Genomic DNA, 18,762 nt, shown 5'->3' with positions numbered 1-18,762 from the left:
TTTTCTGGATTTAAGCGTACGCCATGTTTCAGTAGGAAATCCACACAAGTCTGTGTACATGAGGCCCCTGGACTCTGAGATCTGTGAATCTGCACTGATCCAAGTCTCACCACCACCAACCCTCAGCTCTTCAGGGTTTGTGGTCCAACATCGTCACCGGTTCAGGGGCCTCATTTAAAATGGACTGCGTAGGATTCATACTAAAAGTGCACGTACACCCAAAAGCCGAAAATGGCGGGCGCAAAAAAAAATCTGGATCTATAAAACCGCGTGCACGCAATCTTGCACGCAATGTTCTCTTTATAAATCACAGTCCAGCTGGAAGGTTGCGCAGGTGAATCCGCCTCATATCCTGCCCTCGACACGCCCACTTTTTTACCATAAATGGTATGTTCTTGCATATGAATGAGCCTGCTGAGCATGCGCAGTGCCACTGACTGTCACGAAGACTGAGATTGAGATGTTGTGGATGAGGTGGAGGACAGGAAAACCACATTATTTGGTGGTCACAGTAAAAGTAGAAAAAGTATATAAATACATCAAAATAAAGCGAGTGAGTGGCAGCGCGTCGTTGCTGCCCGTTAGTGCCACGACGCAATTTCCACTGGGGACAGGGGGGACATGTCCCCCCCGACTTTTCAAAATCATGTATTTGGGCCCCCCACTTTTTACAGTTTAAAAACTAACGGTAGGCTCAGCCTGTAATTGCAAATCATCAAGACACCCTGTGCGAAGACGGGACGGAGCCCCGCTCCCCCTACTCCCCTCAGAGCGGCTCAAGGCTGATTTATGGTTCCGCATCACACCAACCCAGAGCCTGCGGCATGGGTACGCGGCGACGCGCACCCTACGCCGTACCCTACGGCGTAGGCTCTGCGTTGGTGTAACGCAGAACCATAATTCAGGCTTAAAAGTAAACATAACATGCGCGCACGTACCCGGCATGACAGGCAGACACACACGGGGAGAAGAGACTATTTCTTTAATTTTTATTTTATTAAAAACTTTATCCTTATGAACGCAATTGTTATATAGTCCAACTTTCCTTATTTTAATCAGAACACTTTCTTTTTTCCTCTTCGGCGTGGGCCCCCGCGGAGCAGGGGGGAGCGGCCGCCCCCTCTGTCCCCCCGCCTGCTCCACTATAGTGGTCCTGACTGACGCTGAGCTTCAAACACAGAGGGACACGATCAGCGCTATTATATTATAAGTCTGATATGTGATGACATTATTAAGAGTATGACAGGAATCTGGCTTCATTTCACCACCTCACCGCCTGCGTCTCCAGTTCCCCGTGTCTTAAGTAAGTTCCTACGGGAGGGTCAGGGTTGCCGTAGGGATACACAGATTTTTCGGTTAGTTTTTTCTTTTTAGATCCCAACCTTTGCGTAGAAGGTGGCTTGCGCATCTTTCAAGCCCTGTTTTGTGCTCAAGCAAGCTTTATAAATGAGGCCCCTGGACCGTCTCTGGATCTGGATCCCCGGCAGGATTCAGGATCTGGACATGTTCAGGCTCAGAAGGAAAAACAACATCTCAGACAGGATTGTTCATGTTTTTAAATGTTTATTAAACGTATATATTTGTTGGTGAATAACATCTGGACTGTCTGCGTCGCAGCAGCTTAAAAACACATGAAGAAGAAACATCAAACACGTTACATTCAGAATACTTCCATCCAAACTGCTGCAGGTCCTCCAACCCTCCTGACGGCCCCGAGCCCCGAGTCCTGCACAAACCCCCCATCTGGACCTGGAGGAACCGGTTTCAGCCGGAACCCCGAAGAGTTCCTTGTGGATTCTTAAAAACCACATCCAGGACGACACACGACAACGAGAGTATTCAGATTCTCCTGCACGGCCCGGTTACACGGCCCACCTGAGTGCTCCGTATTCATCTCACTCACACTAAACACTCAATCCTGATGCTATTTGGTCGAAATGTGAATGTTATTCCGTCTGAACCAGAACCGGGTCTCATCCCTTCCCCTAAGAGTCATTTATACGTGAAGCTGGCGTCTCCAGCAGGGAGGAAAGGTTTGTGTATCAACTGAAACTGTTGGAGTCACATCTGTTCACAAAGTAAAAATAAAACCGTTCTAGTTCTTCAATTTGGACCTCAGGTTCTGGTTCTGGAGAACAACCTCCACCTGTGGTTTCATGGACAGCTTTAAACCCAGCGGGCCGGTGACATCCCCCCACGCTCCGACCATAAACCGGAGCAGAACCGGTCGGAGCAGCGTCAAGAGATACAGAGTACTGATCCGATACTAGTATTGTCTTTTTTCAAATAATACATTCAACAATTACTCTTTTCACATCAAATAAAACAATAAATTAATAAAAAAACTGAATAAAAAAAAATCCAGGAATTAAATTTAAAGTCCGAACGCTGGTCATAAATCAGTCAGAACTCACCGGGTCACGCGTGGGAACATGAATACGAGAAGGTCCAGAGTTTAATTCTGACCTGGAAACCGGGCCGCTGCTCCAGATGTTGCGTTAAAGTCACAGCTGCAGCTTTTCCCTCATCGGTCCGGTTTCCGGTTTCTACGGCAACTTTTCCATCTTTCTCCTCTCCCCTTTCACCTGACGGGTCTTCATAAAGTCCAGTAACCGGCTAATACAACGCTGAAGCTCCCCCCCCTGCCGCCCTGGAGCTCTACGTTACCATGGAAACCATCACAGAGCAGATACCTGAGTGTACGTCAGCGATGGAACGGGGGCAGGGAGCTGTCTGTGATTGACAGCTGAAGAACACGCCCCCTGGCTGTGATTGGAGGAGACGTGGAAACGGGATTACTCGTTAAAGGAGCCGACTCGTTTCTCAAAACTGCCCAGTTGATGGCAAATCATCGGAAAATAGTGATAATTTCAGCAAATTGCGACAAAAACGTAACTTTAAATGGCTAATAAGGTTCCTGATGTTATTTATAGCAACGCTTGCTCTAAACCTCCGGGATAACAAGCGTAACCATAACGTAGCAACATGATGTCAGATTTATCCACCACTGAGAACACCGCGTTTTAAGGTAGTATTGCCAAAATGATATCAGAACAACTCGTCTTATTACTATTGTCTCTTATTTTCTTCTTAAAGTGCAACTTGCAGGTGAACTAACTGATTGAGGAAGTTTGGGAAAAGTGAGTAAAAGGGAGAATTTTGAAGCTAAATGAACGTTTGGAGTGGATTGGGTTCTGAGGTGAAGGTGAAGGTGAAGGTGAGGTCTACAGGGTCCTGACCCGGGTTGCGGGTGGGGGGGGGGGTTAAAGACCGGGGCGAGCGTCGGTTTCCTTGTTTCTTACGGTCTGGCAGTGTCGCGTCTGATATGTACAAACTCCTTCAGCGATGGTGAAACAACAGCTCGCATCGGCCCCGTCCTCACGGAGACCCGGCCGGGGGAAGGGGGGGGTCACAGGTCACACACTCATGGACAGCTCATCTTACAAACGGGAAAACACATCACATGGACGGCTGCATCGCCGTGACGATGAAGAGGAGGGCTTGGCGCCGCCCGACGCGCCTACTGCTTCCTGTTTCGTCTCTTCACAATAAAACTAGTGCAGTCAAGCGCCGTCACTCGTCCGCCGCCAGCATCCAGGAGGAGGAGGTAAAAATACTGATATATTATGGGATACACACCAACGACATCTACGAGGAGCGGCGCCGCAGGACCGGCGGCGGCGTTTAGGGGCCGTTCAGGGGTCGTTGTTCTAAGGTGATTACTGGGGTTTATGAATCCTTTGGTGTGCGTGAGTTCTGACGCCGCTCAGGCCGAGCCCCCCCCCAGTCCGACCTCGGAGTCCTCCGGCGTCCTGCCGCGCTGGCCGCGCCCATCACAGCATCCCGTCCAGGTTGTCGGCGCTCTGCTTGGCGGTGCCGCTGTCCGCCGGGAACTGGGTGTGGTAGTCACGCAGGATGGTCACCACGTCGTGGTGGCCGAAGTGCACAGCCTCGTCCATGGGGGTGTTGCCCCACCTGCACACACATACACACACATTTGGACCCATGCTGACCTTCCCCCCGTCGGCGGTGACTGGGTCAGCCGTCCCCTAGACGGAGACAGGGGCCTCGTGTACTGAGAGCACTTGGATTCCATCAAAATCACGGATGTTCAGAACTGCCAACACCCTGACCCACGTACGTGTAGTGTTGTTTTCGTCAGCCTGTTTCAATTTTAGTTGTAGTCTAGTCTTTGGGTCAAGCTGTCATTTTAGTTTTTATTAGTTTTAGTCACATTCAGTTTCAGTCTGAGCATTTTAGTCTTATTTTAGGACCATTTTAGTCTAGTTTTAGTCAAAGATTGTGTTTAGCCAAACCCATTTTACAATTCAAACACAGTTATCTTAACTAACTGATTATTATTGTTACCTTATAGACTCAAGAATACATTCATTCCAGATACAGAAGACTCTCAGCCCCTTTCTCTATGTAACTTTGTTTTTAATGGACATGAACATAGAGCTCTGCGTTAACGGCATCAGCCTCTAACCTGCAGCTGCATCTTCTGGATCAGATTCCCCGCTGCAGCGACTGGGATTGAGGACTAACGTCACCCAGCAGAACTAAACCAGAGAAACTACTGAAAACATGGACATTAAACCAGAGAAACTACTGAAAACATGGACATTAAACCAGAGAAACTACTGAAAACATGGACATTAAACCAGAGAAACTACTGAAAACATGGACATTAAACCAGAGAAACTACTGAAAACATGGACATTAAACCAGAGGAAACTACTGAAAACATGGACATTAAACCAGAGAAACTACTGAAAACATGGACATTAAACCAGAGAAACTACTGAAAACATGGACATTAAACCAGAGAAACTACTGAAAACATGGACATTAAACCAGAGAAACTACTGAAAACATGGACATTAAACCAGAGAAACTACTGAAAACATGGACATTAAACCAGAGAAACTACTGAAAACATGGACATTAAACCAGAGAAACTACTGAAAACATGGACATTAAACCAGAGAAACTACTGAAAACATGGACATTAAACCAGAGAAACTACTGGAAACATGGACATTGAGTTTTTATTTTGTAATCTACATTTTAGTCTCGTATTTATTCGTCTACAATATTGCATCATATATTTAATTATTGTTATCGTCACATGACCAGCATTTTCGTTGCGTCTCGTTTTCCTCAGGTGATAAAGGTTCATTGACGACGATATTTAGTCATCATTTTCGTTGACGAAAGCAACTTTACGTATGTGATCAGACAGCATGACACTCCTCTCAGTCTCCTCCCTCAAGTAGATACATTTGAATATGATGATGAAGATAAATACGTTATTTTAGTAAAAAGGGAGGAGTGACCAGGAGAAACGGATAGAACCGAAGAAGAGAGAGTGCTGATATCTGAACATCTCGGTAAGCACAAGCACGTTTGGTACACGAGGTCCCTGGTGACAGAAATCAAGAGCGGGGCCGGCAGGACCACGTACCTGTCTTTGGGAATGGGGTTGACCTTACAGGCCTCCAGCAGGAACCGGACCACCTCCCCGTGTCCTGAAGAGACACACACACACACACACAAATCAGCTCCGTCATTAACAAACACACGAGCTCCAGCGTCCTCGGCGGCGTCTCACCTTCAGCCGCCGCCACGTGCAGCGCCGTCCGGGAGTCGTAGTCCCTCTGCTCCATGTCCATGGAGGACAACGCAAACCTGCACACACACACACACACACACACACACACACACATTACACCAGAACCCCCGACGGGCTCAGAGGTGCTGGACGGGGCGGCGGCGGTACCTCCTCAGCGCCGACACGTCCCCGGTGTACGCCGCGAACAGCAGGTTGATCACCGACTTCACCTGGAACAGCAGAAGAAGAGCTCAGCCCAGGAAGAGGAGGCGGAGCCTCTAACAGACCCCGCCCCCTCTCTAACAGACCCCGCCCCACCTCTAACACACCCCGCCCCTGTCTCTAACAGACCCCGCCCCGCCTCTAACAGATCCCGCCCCCGTCTCTAACAGACCCGCCCCCCTCTCTAACAGACCCCGCCCCCGCCTCTAACAGATCCCGCCCCCGTTTCTAACAGACCCCCCCCCGTCTCTAACAGCCCCCGCCCCCGCCTCTAACAGACCCCGCCCCCGTCTCCGGGCGGGGGACTCACCCTCTGGTCGCCGCCCTCCCTGCGAGGGTCCAGCTTTTTTGCGAAGTGCCTCAGGTTGTCGTAGTTGTGGAAGTTGCAGAGGGAGACCAGGTCCTGGGGGAAGAGAACTGTTTGAGAGCCTGAACCGGCTAAGCCCCGCCCACACAAACAAACGCGGCGAGGGGCCGGTTACCGTGCAGAACTGGATGCCCCTGACGCTGTTGCCCAGCTTGTCCAGCGGAGGAGACCAGCACATGACGCCCATCACGTTTGGAACCACCAGCAGGATCCCCCCGGCCACGCCCGACTTGGCCGGCAGGCCCACCTAGAAGAGACGGAGCTTTAACCAACTCTGTTGGCCAGTGTTGCCATGGAAACCAGAGGCGAGGCGCCCCGTCGTCTGCGGGTACTGACGTGGAAGGCGAACTGCCCGGAGAAGTCGTACATGCCGCAGGAGTGCATGAGGCTTAGCGTGTCCCGCACCGCCTCGGGGCTCAGCACACGTTCCCCCGTGATCGGGCAGAAGCCGCCGTTGGCCAGCGTGGCCGCCATGACGCTGGCACTCTCGCAGGTCACCTCGATGGAGCACAGCTGACGGAGACGGAGAGAAATAAAAGATATTTCTGGTTTCACAAACTCAGCTGAACGTCATGACAGAGGTGCTGCGATTGGACCGACTCAACGACAACCAACCAACCAACCAATCAACCAATCAATCAATCAATCAATCAATCAACCAACAAACCAACCAACCAACCAACCAACCAACAGATTGGTTGGTTGATCAACAAACAAACAAATTAGTGATGCACCGAATGATCGGTAACCGAAATTGTTGGCCGAAAATAGCAAAAAAACACTTCGTGTGTTCGGTGGAATAAGTGAGGAAAAAACCAAACAATTATTAACGGCGTGTGATCACAATCAAACAGCAAACAGCTGGAGTGAGGGGGGAGCGGTGTTAAATGCAGCAAACATGTCAGCATGTCAAATCATTACTTGGATGTGGGGAAAAAGCAGAAGACACGACAAATGATCCAGGCTGAGTTGGATTTGGGAAACTGCTTGGTGATGGAGACGGTGACGGGACGCACAGCAGAGAAAAGGAACCGTACTACTGATGCGGTGGAGAACCCTCACCGTCTGATATGACCAGATCCTCCAAGAAAATAACCCAGATTTTTACAATTTTACGGCTTCAAATTGCAGAGATCAGCCCCGCCGCGACCCGATTAACTGGATTTGAACGGGAGAAAATGAAAAATGATTATGAGAAAAAATACAATAAGTACAGTAAGACAAATTGTGACTGCCGGTTATTTCACTGCACATTTATTTGATTTATGCAATGGTGAAGGGAGAAAAAAAGTGCCCTGAATTCCCAAAACACAGTCTGCAACTGCTGTTTATTAACAAATGTAACTGTAATATGTGGCTTGTTCACACAGGACTGAGTTCCCGTGGGAAGCGACTTGGTGTGAGAGCTCGCGTAGGGGTGAAGGGGCCCTTTCCCCCCCCTCACCAGCTAGGAAAGTTATAAAGACAGGACAGCTGGAAGTTCGAGCAGAGTCAGCTGCGGGTCTCGTGCACGATGCCCAGCCGGGTTTTTTGGCTACTCTGCCAGGACTGTTCGGCTCTCCAGTCCTTCTGTGTCAAGGTAAGAGTTATTATAAGGCCTAGCCCTGTGTAATTGTCTGTTGCTCTGCCATTTGTGGGGGATAACTTGACACAGTTATCCTAGCAAAAGAGCAATTGTGTGTGAGTCTTCTGTGTGCACTGCTTGCTAATAAATGTATTCATATATCATTATAGCAAAAGCGAGTGTGTGTGTGTGATTCATTTTTGCGCAGCCGACCACTCTCGAGCCTTGTCTGATTGTCTTCCAAAACAAATGGGGAAAAAATTGGCAAAATAAATGAAAAACTGCGAAGAACCATTGTTCGGTATTATTAGGTATTCGGCCGAGTGTTTATTATTATTTTAGGTTTCGGCCACAAATTTTAATTTCGGGGGATCACTAAAACAAACCAACCAATCAACCAACCAACCAATCAACCAAGAAACAAACCAACCAACCAATCAACCAACAAACCAACAAAAAGTGGACTGGATGGAACCAACCAACCAACCAACCAGCCAACCAACCAACCAACCAACCAACCAACCAACCAACCAACCAACCAACCAACCAACCAAATCAACCAACCAACCAACCAAATCAAATCAACCAACCAAATCAAACCAACCAACCAACCAAATCAAACCAACCAACCATGGTGTGACCCTATGTATATTTCAAGGTGGAAAAATATAGAATTAAAAAGAGAGGGGTGTCATGTACAAAGCATGATAGCAAATAGGGACATGTTCAATAAGTGTGAAGAAATGCTCGACCCAATCACTAGATTCACATTGGAAACCTGGTTCACAGTGATCAGGAAATATAATTTGGGGAGGGAAATCAAAATTATTACTTGGGTGGCCTATGACTCTAAATTTAAACCAGGGGTGTCAGATAACAATTTTAAACAATGGATAAATAAGGGAATAACAGCATTGTGTACAATAATTGATGGGGGAAAAATTAAGAGCTTTACAAAATTGAAGAGAGAATGTGACTTGGAGGATGGGGATCAATTTAGATACTTCCAAATCAGGGACTTGTTTGAGAAGGAAATAAAACCAGATCTCCCCAAGGAGCTGAATAAAGTGACTGTGACACTGGGTAATGTGTATGAGAGCAATACAGGTAGAGTGATCTCAACATTGTACCAGGGGCTTGAAAAGAACAGGGGAACCTCTACGCTGTATATTGGATGGATAAAGATGGATAAAAGAAAGTAAAATAGAACTGACTGAAGAGGAATGGTTTAACATCTGTGACAACCAGCGAACCACCACCAGCTCCAGAATGTGGAAAGAATTCTGCTGGAAAAATATAACCAGGTTTTTTTATCACACCTAAGACAAAAAAACAATTTACAGCTGAACAACAAACATGCTGGAGAAGGTGTGGGGAGCTGAATGTAGGGCATACGCATATTTTCTGGGAATGTGTGAGAATAAGAAGGTACTGGAATGACGTATGGATGGAAATGAAAAATATGCTGGGGTATGAACTACCAATATCATGTAAGGTTCTGTATCTGTGTGCTTTCACGAGTGAAGTTGTTATATTTGAAGACAGATATCTGGTGAAAATTCTGTTAGCTGCAGCAAAAAAGGCAATAACTAGGAAGTGGTGCAAAGAGGAACCTCCCACACTGAGGAACTGGTTGGACATTATAGAGGAGATATACAATATGGAGAAACTCACACACATACTGAGACTCCAGCAAGCTCAATTTAACAAGAAATGGGACAAATGGACATCATACAAGGCTCGCAACAGAGACACCAATACAGAGTCTGAATGAAACCGGAAAAGCATGGATGATGTATCATGTGAATGTGTATACCACTGACACTGACAATGTTCTTTGTGTGTTTTCTTGTCTGCAAAAAATTAATAAAATTTGAGTGTTAAAAAAAAACAACCAACCAAATCAAACCAACCAACCAACCAACCAACCAAACCAAATCAACCAACCAACCAACCAAACCAAACCAACCAACCAACCAACAAACCAACCAACCAACCAAATCAAACCAACCAACCAACAAACCAACCAACTCAAACCAACCAACCAACCAAATCAAACCAACCAACCAACCAACCAACCAACCAACCAACCAACCAACCAACCAACCAAATCAATCCAACCAACCAACTAACCAACCAAACCAAATCAAACTAACCAACAAACAAACAAACAAACCCATCAACCAACCAACCAACCAAATCAAACCAACCAACCAAATCAAACCAACAAACCAACCAAATCAAACCAACAAACCAACCAACCAACCAACCCAAATCAAACCAACCAACCAACCAAATCAAACCAACCAACCAACCAACCAACCAACAAACCAACCAACCCAAATCAACCAACCAACCAAATCAAACCAATCAACAAACAAACCAACCAACCAACCAACCAAATCAAACCAACCAACCAACCAACCAATTAACAAACAAACCAACTCAAACCAACCAACCAAATCAAACCAACCAACCAACCAAATCAAACCAACCAACCAACCAACCAAATCAAACCAACCAACCAACCAACCAAACCAAATCAACCAACCAACCAACCAAATCAAACCAACCAACCAACCAACCAACCAAATCAAACCAACCAAACAAACAAACAAACCAAATCAACCAACCAACCAACCAACCAACCAAACAAACAAACAAACAAACCAAATCAAACCAACCAAATCAATCCAACCAACCAACCAAACCAAACCAAATCAAACCAACCAACCAACCAACCAACCAACCAATCAGCATCATGGTCTCTGTCTGTCACCTGGAAGTAGAAGTCCAGGATGGAGGTCATGTCTGTCCCCTCTGGGAAACACTGGAACAGAAACAGAGAGAGAATGAAGATGACGATTGCAGACGCGTGAACAGGAGGTCCGACCCGGCCAAGCCCGGCCCGACCCGGTCCGACCCGGCCCCGACCCGCTCACCTTCTTCTCCTTCAGGTAGTAGCCGATGGCGAAGTTCCTGTCTCCAGACTCGCGCTCCGACTGGAACCTGGGACAGAGTAAACATGACTGACCCTGAACAGAACCTGAACAGAACCCTGAAAAAAACCCTGAACCGAACCCTGAACAGAATCCTGAACAGAATCCTGAACAGAGCCCTGAACAGAACCCTGAACAGAACCGTGTTTGGCCCGGCGGGGACTCACGTGGCATTGCTGAAACCCACATACTCGTTTCCCGCCAGTTTGTTCATGAAGTTCATCACCTGCGGAGACAGAGACGGGCTAGAACCAGAACCAGAACCAACCGGAACCAGAACCAACCGGATCAGCTCTGGGGAAGGTACTGGTACTGGTTCTGGTACTGGTACTCACGTAGTCGAACTTCTCGGCGTTGCTGGCTCCTTGCTGAAACGCAAACACAGGCAGTCAGGGGTTCTGCAGAACCAGCCGGGTCAGAACTACGTTAGCTCTACCAGAAGGGAGTCTATATTAAGCTAGGACGGGAACACACTCATGACACCGGCGCCGGCCCGGCCCAGATTAGAGGTGAGACGGGCTGAGATGGTGAAACAAACATTAATCCACTCGGGTCGGGGTTTGTGAAGGAAAGTGGACCGGATGGAACCAAAGAAGGTTCTGCAGCGACCCGAGGTCCTGGACTGGTTTACCACCGTTCTGGTGGGTCTAGAAATGTTCTGGTGGGTCTAGAGATGTTCTGGTGGGTCTAGAAATGTTCTGGTGGGTCCGTGGAGGTTCTGGTGGGTTCAGATACGGGTCGACCTCACACTGCGAGCCACATCACCACTAGATGTTTGAGAGTCGTTTCTTTCCTTCATCTCTAAATCTGATCCAGTTGTGAAACTCGTTGATTTGTAGGGGTGTAACGATACACTAATCTCACGATAACGATACAATATATAGCAGTATTTTTTTAACAACCTTGAATGAGGAACATATGACTGGAAAAAATTGTCTTTTATTTGAAAGACACAAAATACAAAACAATACTGTGTTTGCCCTATTGTTACAGTTTGTAATGCTTTATAACTGTTTTAAAGTTTTAAAGAAAAAGCCAGGCCAACCATTTTCCATAAACTGAACTAAAAGTAAATGTCAGGTTTGCATTATGCATCTTCAGTTTCATACAAGTACAAATATTTTGCCACAAACTGAATAGTTTCTCTCATGTATGGTTTGACTTTTTTCTTTTCCAGAAATGTAACTAAAATTAAGTAAATAAATACAAGTAAATACATACAATTTTACATCATAAAAAAGATTGATTCATGCTCACCTTATAAGTGTAAGAAGAGATTTATTTTTGTTAAGGTTATTTTGGTAATTCAGGGTTCATTATTTTATAAATATATTCTTTATATTCTGATGTAAATCAGGGACTATAATGACACTAGTCAGTTTATCTGTAGTGATTAGTCTGTTTTAGATTGGGCGGAGTGATACGCCACAGTACGGCACTAGGTGCTGTGTTGATGTTCTAAAATCCTACACTGTTGAGGGACATTAAAGTACACTTGAACTCAGCAGAAGTTTCCCAGTGTTTATCTTACTCACGACCAGAAAAAGGTTTAATTTAATAAGGTAAGGCTTAACTCTACACCAGCCTTACATCAGTAAAAGTTCAGAGCTCAAAACCCTGCAAGAGTCCCGTGATCGGGACCAAAACGGTACTAGTTTCTTCTGAGCGGAGGAAGATTTTGGTCCGCGGGTCGAGGCGCGTTACTAGTCAACACAAGAGATTAATATTAATAATCCAATATCGCGATAACGTTTGTCACCTCCACGACACGTTTCGTGACGTTTTTGTATCGCGAAATTTCGTGGTACGATATATTGTTACACCCCTATTGATTTGCATCTTTAAGTAAATTTGTTCTTTAAAACCTCTTGTGATAATTGTGGAACTTTCAAACCAGTACCAGAACTTCTGCTCCGTCCCTCGTTTGAGAGGAGCTGTTTTACTTCCTCAATCCTGTTGACTCTCATTACTTCACAAACAAACATCCTCTCGAGTAACTTACAGCCACTTTGGATCATTTAAGACCCTAAACTCTGAATTAAAGAATAAATAAATATTAAAAAAAAGCGGGTGGACAGCGAGCCGTGGTCATGCAGCTGGCAGTGTGAGAATCAGCTGAACTCCATCCTGTTACTGATAAAAACACGGAGCTCCTGCTCTGCAGGCGGATGGAGGATGAGTCTGTTTATAATCCAGCCGTATAAACAGGTGGATGAGAGGGGGGGTATAAAAGCAACACTGAAACATTCAGAAAACAGCCATGTGGAGGTTAAAGCTGTTCACAAATCCAGACCAGAGGTGGGGGGTGAAAGAGGAGGAATTACCAACGTCATTGACCTGCTGCTCAGCTCATAATTTCCCAAAGATCCTAATGCTGGAAAAAATACGCAGCATCACATAAAAGCACACAGACGAGCCTTGAAGAGCTACATCACACATGGGGGGTAGGGGGTCTACATGTGACCAAGGTAAATATGAGACTTTTTAATACCATTTTCAAAATAAAAGACCAAAAAGACAGTCACTAAGAAATCCATCGAAGTTGCCAGATCTGACAGGTTCCAGCCCAAACACGATGTAAAACCTGCCCAAATAATGAAGCAAATGAAGTTTCACAACACCACTAAATAGCCAAAAAAAGTTCAATCTCCAAACAAAGACTACAATCAAATTCAGTAGATTAAAGCAAATATAATAATCAGTGAGTTTATTGTGTAAGTTTCTAATTTTCTCTGCCATAATGGAAACGTTTTTGTTAATAATTGGTCGTAAATATTTTTTTAAAACCAGGAAAAGCAGCCCAGATTTTATCAACTCGCCCAGTCCTATATTTTTCAGCCCAATTGGGCTGAAACCCACGCAACCTGGCAACACTGACGGAGGCGTCTAACGATTGGTAAACACATTTATTTCTCCTCAATAGGATTTAAACTTTTCCTTTTCAAAGTGTGAGAAAACTTTTTAACGATGACTGGATAAATTCCCTCCAAAATTAACATTCAAAAATTTAGACCATTGGATTGAGATTTAAGAAAAATTAAGAGATTTAAAGGCCTTATTTTAGGAAAATGGAATGTAAGACTTTTTAAGACTTTTGAAGGACCCGCAGCCGCCCTGCTTCCTGGTCGTCTTTCCCAACCATCCAAGTTCTTACACCAGGAGATGAGAACCTTTGACCGAAGTCCGGCTGCGTGGAGTTTGTGTTCGGGGGGTTTTGGGCCTCTGAAGGAGTTTAACCGGCGGAAAGGTGGAAAGGTGAAAAAAACAACGAGGATCAGGCTGCTGCGGTGCGTTATGACACTGCTCTCTTCTCTGCCTACTGGCGTGACCTGAGCCGTCTCCGTCTCTGTGATTAAGCTGCAGTCTGAGAACCCCCCCCTGGACTCCTGCCGATCCTCGGGGGGGCGTTCCAGGACCAACGTGACATTGGGAGCATTTAAGGCTGAAAAGCAGCAGGTGGTGCTCTCGTGTCTCCGTCAGCGGGAGAGACGGGTTCTCTGAGCCGGGGGGTCGAGTAATGAAACTGGGGACACTCCTGTGATTAAAAGTGTGATAGACGAAGCCGACCTGAGCAGGAGAACTCCACCCACGAGATGCTTCCACCAAATCCCCTCTCAGCGTGATTATCTAAACCTTAATCTCCCTGTTTGCAATAATCTGCCGGAAGCAGCGTCGTTATTTCACCACAGAATAAGGTTTTATGTTACGTTGTCTTCTCCTCTGCAGCACTTTAGAGCTTTAAAAACTCAAAACTGCAGCTGGACCGGCCTGTATGTGGAGAGAAAACCTCTGATCTGTCTGAAAACGTCACATTTCACAGTAAAACGGCGCGACCGCTTGTGTTTGAGTGTCGTACCTTGATGAGGGAGGTGCAGACGATGGCGCCGGCGTTGACCATGGGGTTGTGGGGTTTGTCTGAGGGGGGGACACAAAGCCTGGTGAAAACCTCGAAGACCTTTGGAGGTTCTGATGCGGCGGCGCCATGGCAACCATGGCAACCATGGCAACCATGGCAACGAGCCGGGTCCCCCCGGGGGCAGGACAGGTGTGTGCCAGCGCAGCGTCCTCACCGTCCTCGTTCAGGAACAGCTTGTTGAAGCGCAGGCCGCTGGGCTCCTTGCCGATGAAGCGGTGCACGTACTCGGTGCCGTGGTCGTGCACGGCGATGGCGTACTTCAGCGGCTTCACACACGACTGCAGGCAGAAGGGGACCTTGGTGTCGCCGACGGTGTGCCTGGGGAGAGAGACGGGTCATGGCTCTGATCTGGCCCCGGCGTGCAGGATCAAACAGCCTACTGTACCTCTGCCCGTCCACGGTGCACAGCGCCACGGCCCACAGGTCCGGGCTGAAGCGGGCCAGCTGGGGGATGTAGTCAGCCACCTGAGGGGACACAGACCCGGTTAAAGCAGCGACTCTCACCCCCCCCCGCCCCGGGTCACACGGGTCCAGAACCACCCGCCTCCACATACCTGACCTCCGGACAGGTTCTTGGCGTTTTCGTAGAGCTCGTCGATGTGGGCGCAGAACGGCTGGAAGTCCGGGATGACGAACTTCTTCCTGAAGGCCTGAGTGAGCAGGACGATGTTGCTCTGGACACACCTGAGACCGGAGAGAGAATCACCGTTACCATGGTGACGGAGGACGCCACACGGGCCCCAGACGGCTCAACGGGAACGTTTTTTTATGCTCCGGAATAAAGTTGCTCTCATCAACGAAAATTCTGACTTAATATCGTCGTCAACGAACCTTTATAACCTGAGGAAAACAAGACGAAACGCAACGGAAATGTGACGATATGTGACGATAAAAATAATTAAATATATAATGCAATATCGTAGAGGAATAAAAACGAGATTAAGGGTGCTTTCAGACCTGTGGCCCGTTTGTTTTGTTCCGATTCAGTGGCTAAATCGATACAGTTGTTTCGTTTTTTGTTTGTGGGGTTTGTGTTCACAAGGCAACCGTCTGTAGCGGTTCAAAGCTGTTAACAAATGCCATGAACCAACTGTTCTCTCATTGGTCAGAAATGAACGCGGAAGGAGTTTCCTCTTCCGTACCCCGGGAAAAACAACGGTTGAACCACAGTGATGAGTGAGTTGTGTGGGTTGCTGTGGATTCTGTTCTCTCAAACGAACCGCTCCAGGTCTGGAATGGAAGTGAGCCGAGACCCTAACCCTAACCTCTCCTAGGTGATCTCGGCTTGCTTGTTTTTTCCCGCATCCAAGCGCGCTTGCTGTGTTCACATATACCAAACCAACCGATCTTTAGGGGGAGACGCTCCCTGTTTCGGAACAACTGCTCCAAACAGGACAGAGGTGAAAGCTCCCTTAAATGACAGCTCGACTCAAAGACTAGACTAAAACTAAAATTGAAACAGGCTGACAAAAACAACACTAGTCCGATATCAGGGTTCTGTATGAGCCTGCAGATCGTCTCACGGCTCTCTGGGACACCCCCCACCCCCCCGGCGAGCGTGCTCTGTTCCAGCAGCTTTTGCACGTCTGCTGCCTCACATCACGCCGTGAAAATAAACAACACATTTTCAGCTTCATATCTGGTGTAACATCTGGTTTCACGTTCCTCCGGCGTCGGCCTGAACCTCTCCGTGCAGGTGATTACAGACGCGGCAGTGATCACATGACGCCACGTAACCCTGCAGGAGCTGCATCTGAGGCTCAGCTAGCAGACCTGGTGTAATCCCTGCAGGGAGAAGCACGCGCTGCACTCCACCGCACGCCCCCCCCCACGCTCACGCGCTCCCAGGCTCAGCTATAAATAAGCCGAGGCAGCGGAAGTGGTGGATCCGGGCCAGCAGCAGCCGGCGCTGGCCCGGCTCTTGTCCCCGATGAGCCGTCATATGTGCAGACTCCACATGCTGCCACCGTCTCCACGCCGTCTTCACATGTAAGGCAAGTTTATTTATACAGCACAATTCAACACAAGGTAATTCAAAGTGCTTTACATCAACATTAAAAGCTGCTGACATAATTAGACAGTAAATAACAAATAAAATGAAATAAAATTATGAGAAAAGAAGGTAAAATAATAAAAAGCACAAGTTGCTGATTTAAGAGTATGCTTAAATAACAAATAAATGAAATAAAATAATAAGAAAAGAGGTAAAATAATAAAAAGCACAAGCTGTTAAAAATAAGATAAGGGCAGTAGAGTCCAGCAGGTAAGTATTTAATTTTGCAGCAGACCTCAGGTCTACAGGAAGTTTGTTCCACCGGTGAGGAGCAGAATAACTGAACGCTGCCTCACCTTGCTTGGTTCTGGTTCTGGAACCACAACAAACCAGATCCAGATGAACCTCAGGGGTCTGGGAGCTTCATAGGAACTAACAGATCCAGATGAACCTCAGGGGTCTGGGAGCTTCATAGGAACTAACAGATCCAGATGAACCTCAGGGGTCTGGGAGCTTCATAGGAACTAACAGATCCAGATGAACCTCAGGGGTCTGGGAGCTTCATAGGAACTAACAGATCCAGCAGGTATTTTGGTCCAAGACCATTCAGGTCTTTGTAGACCAGCAGGATGATTTTAAACTCTATCCTTTGACTCTCTGGAAGCCAGTGTAGTGATTTCATGACCGATGTAATATGGTCCAGTTTCCTGGTGTAATGTGGTCCAGTTTCCTGGTGTAATGTGGTCCAGTTTCCTGGTGTAATGTGGTCCAGTTTCCTGGTGTAATGTGGTCCAGTTTCCTGGTGTAATGTGGTCCAGTTTCCTGGTGTAATATGGTCCAGTTTCCTGGTGTAATATGGTCCAGTTTCCTGGTGTAATGTGGTCCAGTTTCCTGGTGTAATATGGTCCAGTTTCCTGGTGTAATGTGGTCCAGTTTCCTGGTGTAATGTGGTCCAGTTTCCTGGTGTAATATGGTCCAGTTTCCTGGTGTAATATGGTCCAGTTTCCTGGTGTAATGTGGTCCAGTTTCCTGGTGTAATATGGTCCAGTTTCCAGTGGTGGACAGTAACGGAGTAAATTTACTTGAGTACTGTACTTAAGTACATATCCAGAGGATTTGTACTTTACTTGAGTATTAGATTTCTTTGGTACTTATTACTCTTACTTGAATACATTTCCAAGACAAATATTTTTACTTTTACTCGAGTAAATTTCTAGGAAGGCTGAAAAGTACTCGTTACTTTCAGGTCTGCTCTTTTTTCTTCTTCCCTAAAATCCTATTGGACACAAGCTGTTTTTGTCAAAGGAGGAGACCTATCACAGTGCACGCTCTCCACTGGGATGTACGTAAAGCGGAAATACGTCAAGCCTCCTCAAAACCATACCGCCAAAGTAGCCTGCGTTTGTCAAGACAGAGCTGCAACAAGTGAAGACAGAGCCGCAACAACGGCTACGCCTGCGTCAGGAGAAGAAAGTTAATAAACTCTGCATCATCTGCTGTCCTCTTATGATCCCATTCATTTGATTTGTTTTTGGTGTTTCTGCAGGTTTTATATAACATTGTGGTTCTAAAAGCAGCACATCAGTGCAGCTGGTTTCAAAGAGTTAATTCTCAGAAACAAGAGTTAAAAGATCCTTAAATTAATTTAGAAAAAATATAGTAATTTACTGATGTGGAAAATAAGAAATTTACTCTTACTCTTACTTAGTTTAGTTTAGTTTATTGTTTTGCACAGTTTTTAAAAATATACAGGAAATATCAATGATAAACACTATACGGTGCAGGAAGAGGCAAAAAACCCAATGGGCTTATTTGAAGCCTCCACCGAAGATATTAAAATTTCATGTCAAGATTAACATACAAAAAACAGAAAGTATAACTACACAAAAGTGATGGCAAACTAATAATGCAATATATAAATAATAAAGAATAAAGACAAAAAATAAGTGTGTGTGAGTGTGCATGGGATATTGTTTTTACAACTTATATTGTATTGATTCCTGAGCTTAATATTCATATATATTCATTTTATATTTACTTAAAGTAAATATAAAAGCATTTACTTTTGGATACTTAAGTACCTTTAA

The 18,762-nt window shown here is 46.3% G+C and overlaps 1 protein-coding gene across 2 annotated transcripts in view; it reads right to left on the bottom strand.

Annotated features, from left to right (window-relative positions):
• Positions 1-1,543: 1,543 nt before the first annotated feature.
• glsa (glutaminase a) overlaps positions 1,544-18,762 on the bottom strand; it is a 28,667-nt gene continuing 11,448 nt past the window's right edge. For both annotated transcript variants that reach the window (XM_061716280.1, XM_061716281.1), the window contains exons 4-18: positions 15,237-15,366; positions 15,068-15,147; positions 14,837-15,000; positions 14,623-14,681; positions 11,102-11,134; positions 10,934-10,992; positions 10,710-10,776; positions 10,547-10,597; positions 6,540-6,716; positions 6,319-6,450; positions 6,147-6,239; positions 5,783-5,844; positions 5,615-5,691; positions 5,468-5,531; positions 1,544-3,975 (exon numbers count right to left, since the gene is read on the bottom strand). In XM_061716280.1, coding sequence (XP_061572264.1) covers positions 3,834-3,975; positions 5,468-5,531; positions 5,615-5,691; positions 5,783-5,844; positions 6,147-6,239; positions 6,319-6,450; positions 6,540-6,716; positions 10,547-10,597; positions 10,710-10,776; positions 10,934-10,992; positions 11,102-11,134; positions 14,623-14,681; positions 14,837-15,000; positions 15,068-15,147; positions 15,237-15,366 — 1,390 coding nt within the window. In that variant the 3' untranslated portion in view covers positions 1,544-3,833. The remainder of the gene's footprint in view (positions 3,976-5,467; positions 5,532-5,614; positions 5,692-5,782; positions 5,845-6,146; positions 6,240-6,318; positions 6,451-6,539; positions 6,717-10,546; positions 10,598-10,709; positions 10,777-10,933; positions 10,993-11,101; positions 11,135-14,622; positions 14,682-14,836; positions 15,001-15,067; positions 15,148-15,236; positions 15,367-18,762) is intronic.

This window comes from Cololabis saira, chromosome 24, assembly GCF_033807715.1.
Source record: "Cololabis saira isolate AMF1-May2022 chromosome 24, fColSai1.1, whole genome shotgun sequence".
NCBI classification, from domain to species: Eukaryota; Metazoa; Chordata; class Actinopteri; order Beloniformes; family Belonidae; genus Cololabis; species Cololabis saira.
This window is presented reverse-complemented; position numbering and strand designations above follow the sequence as displayed.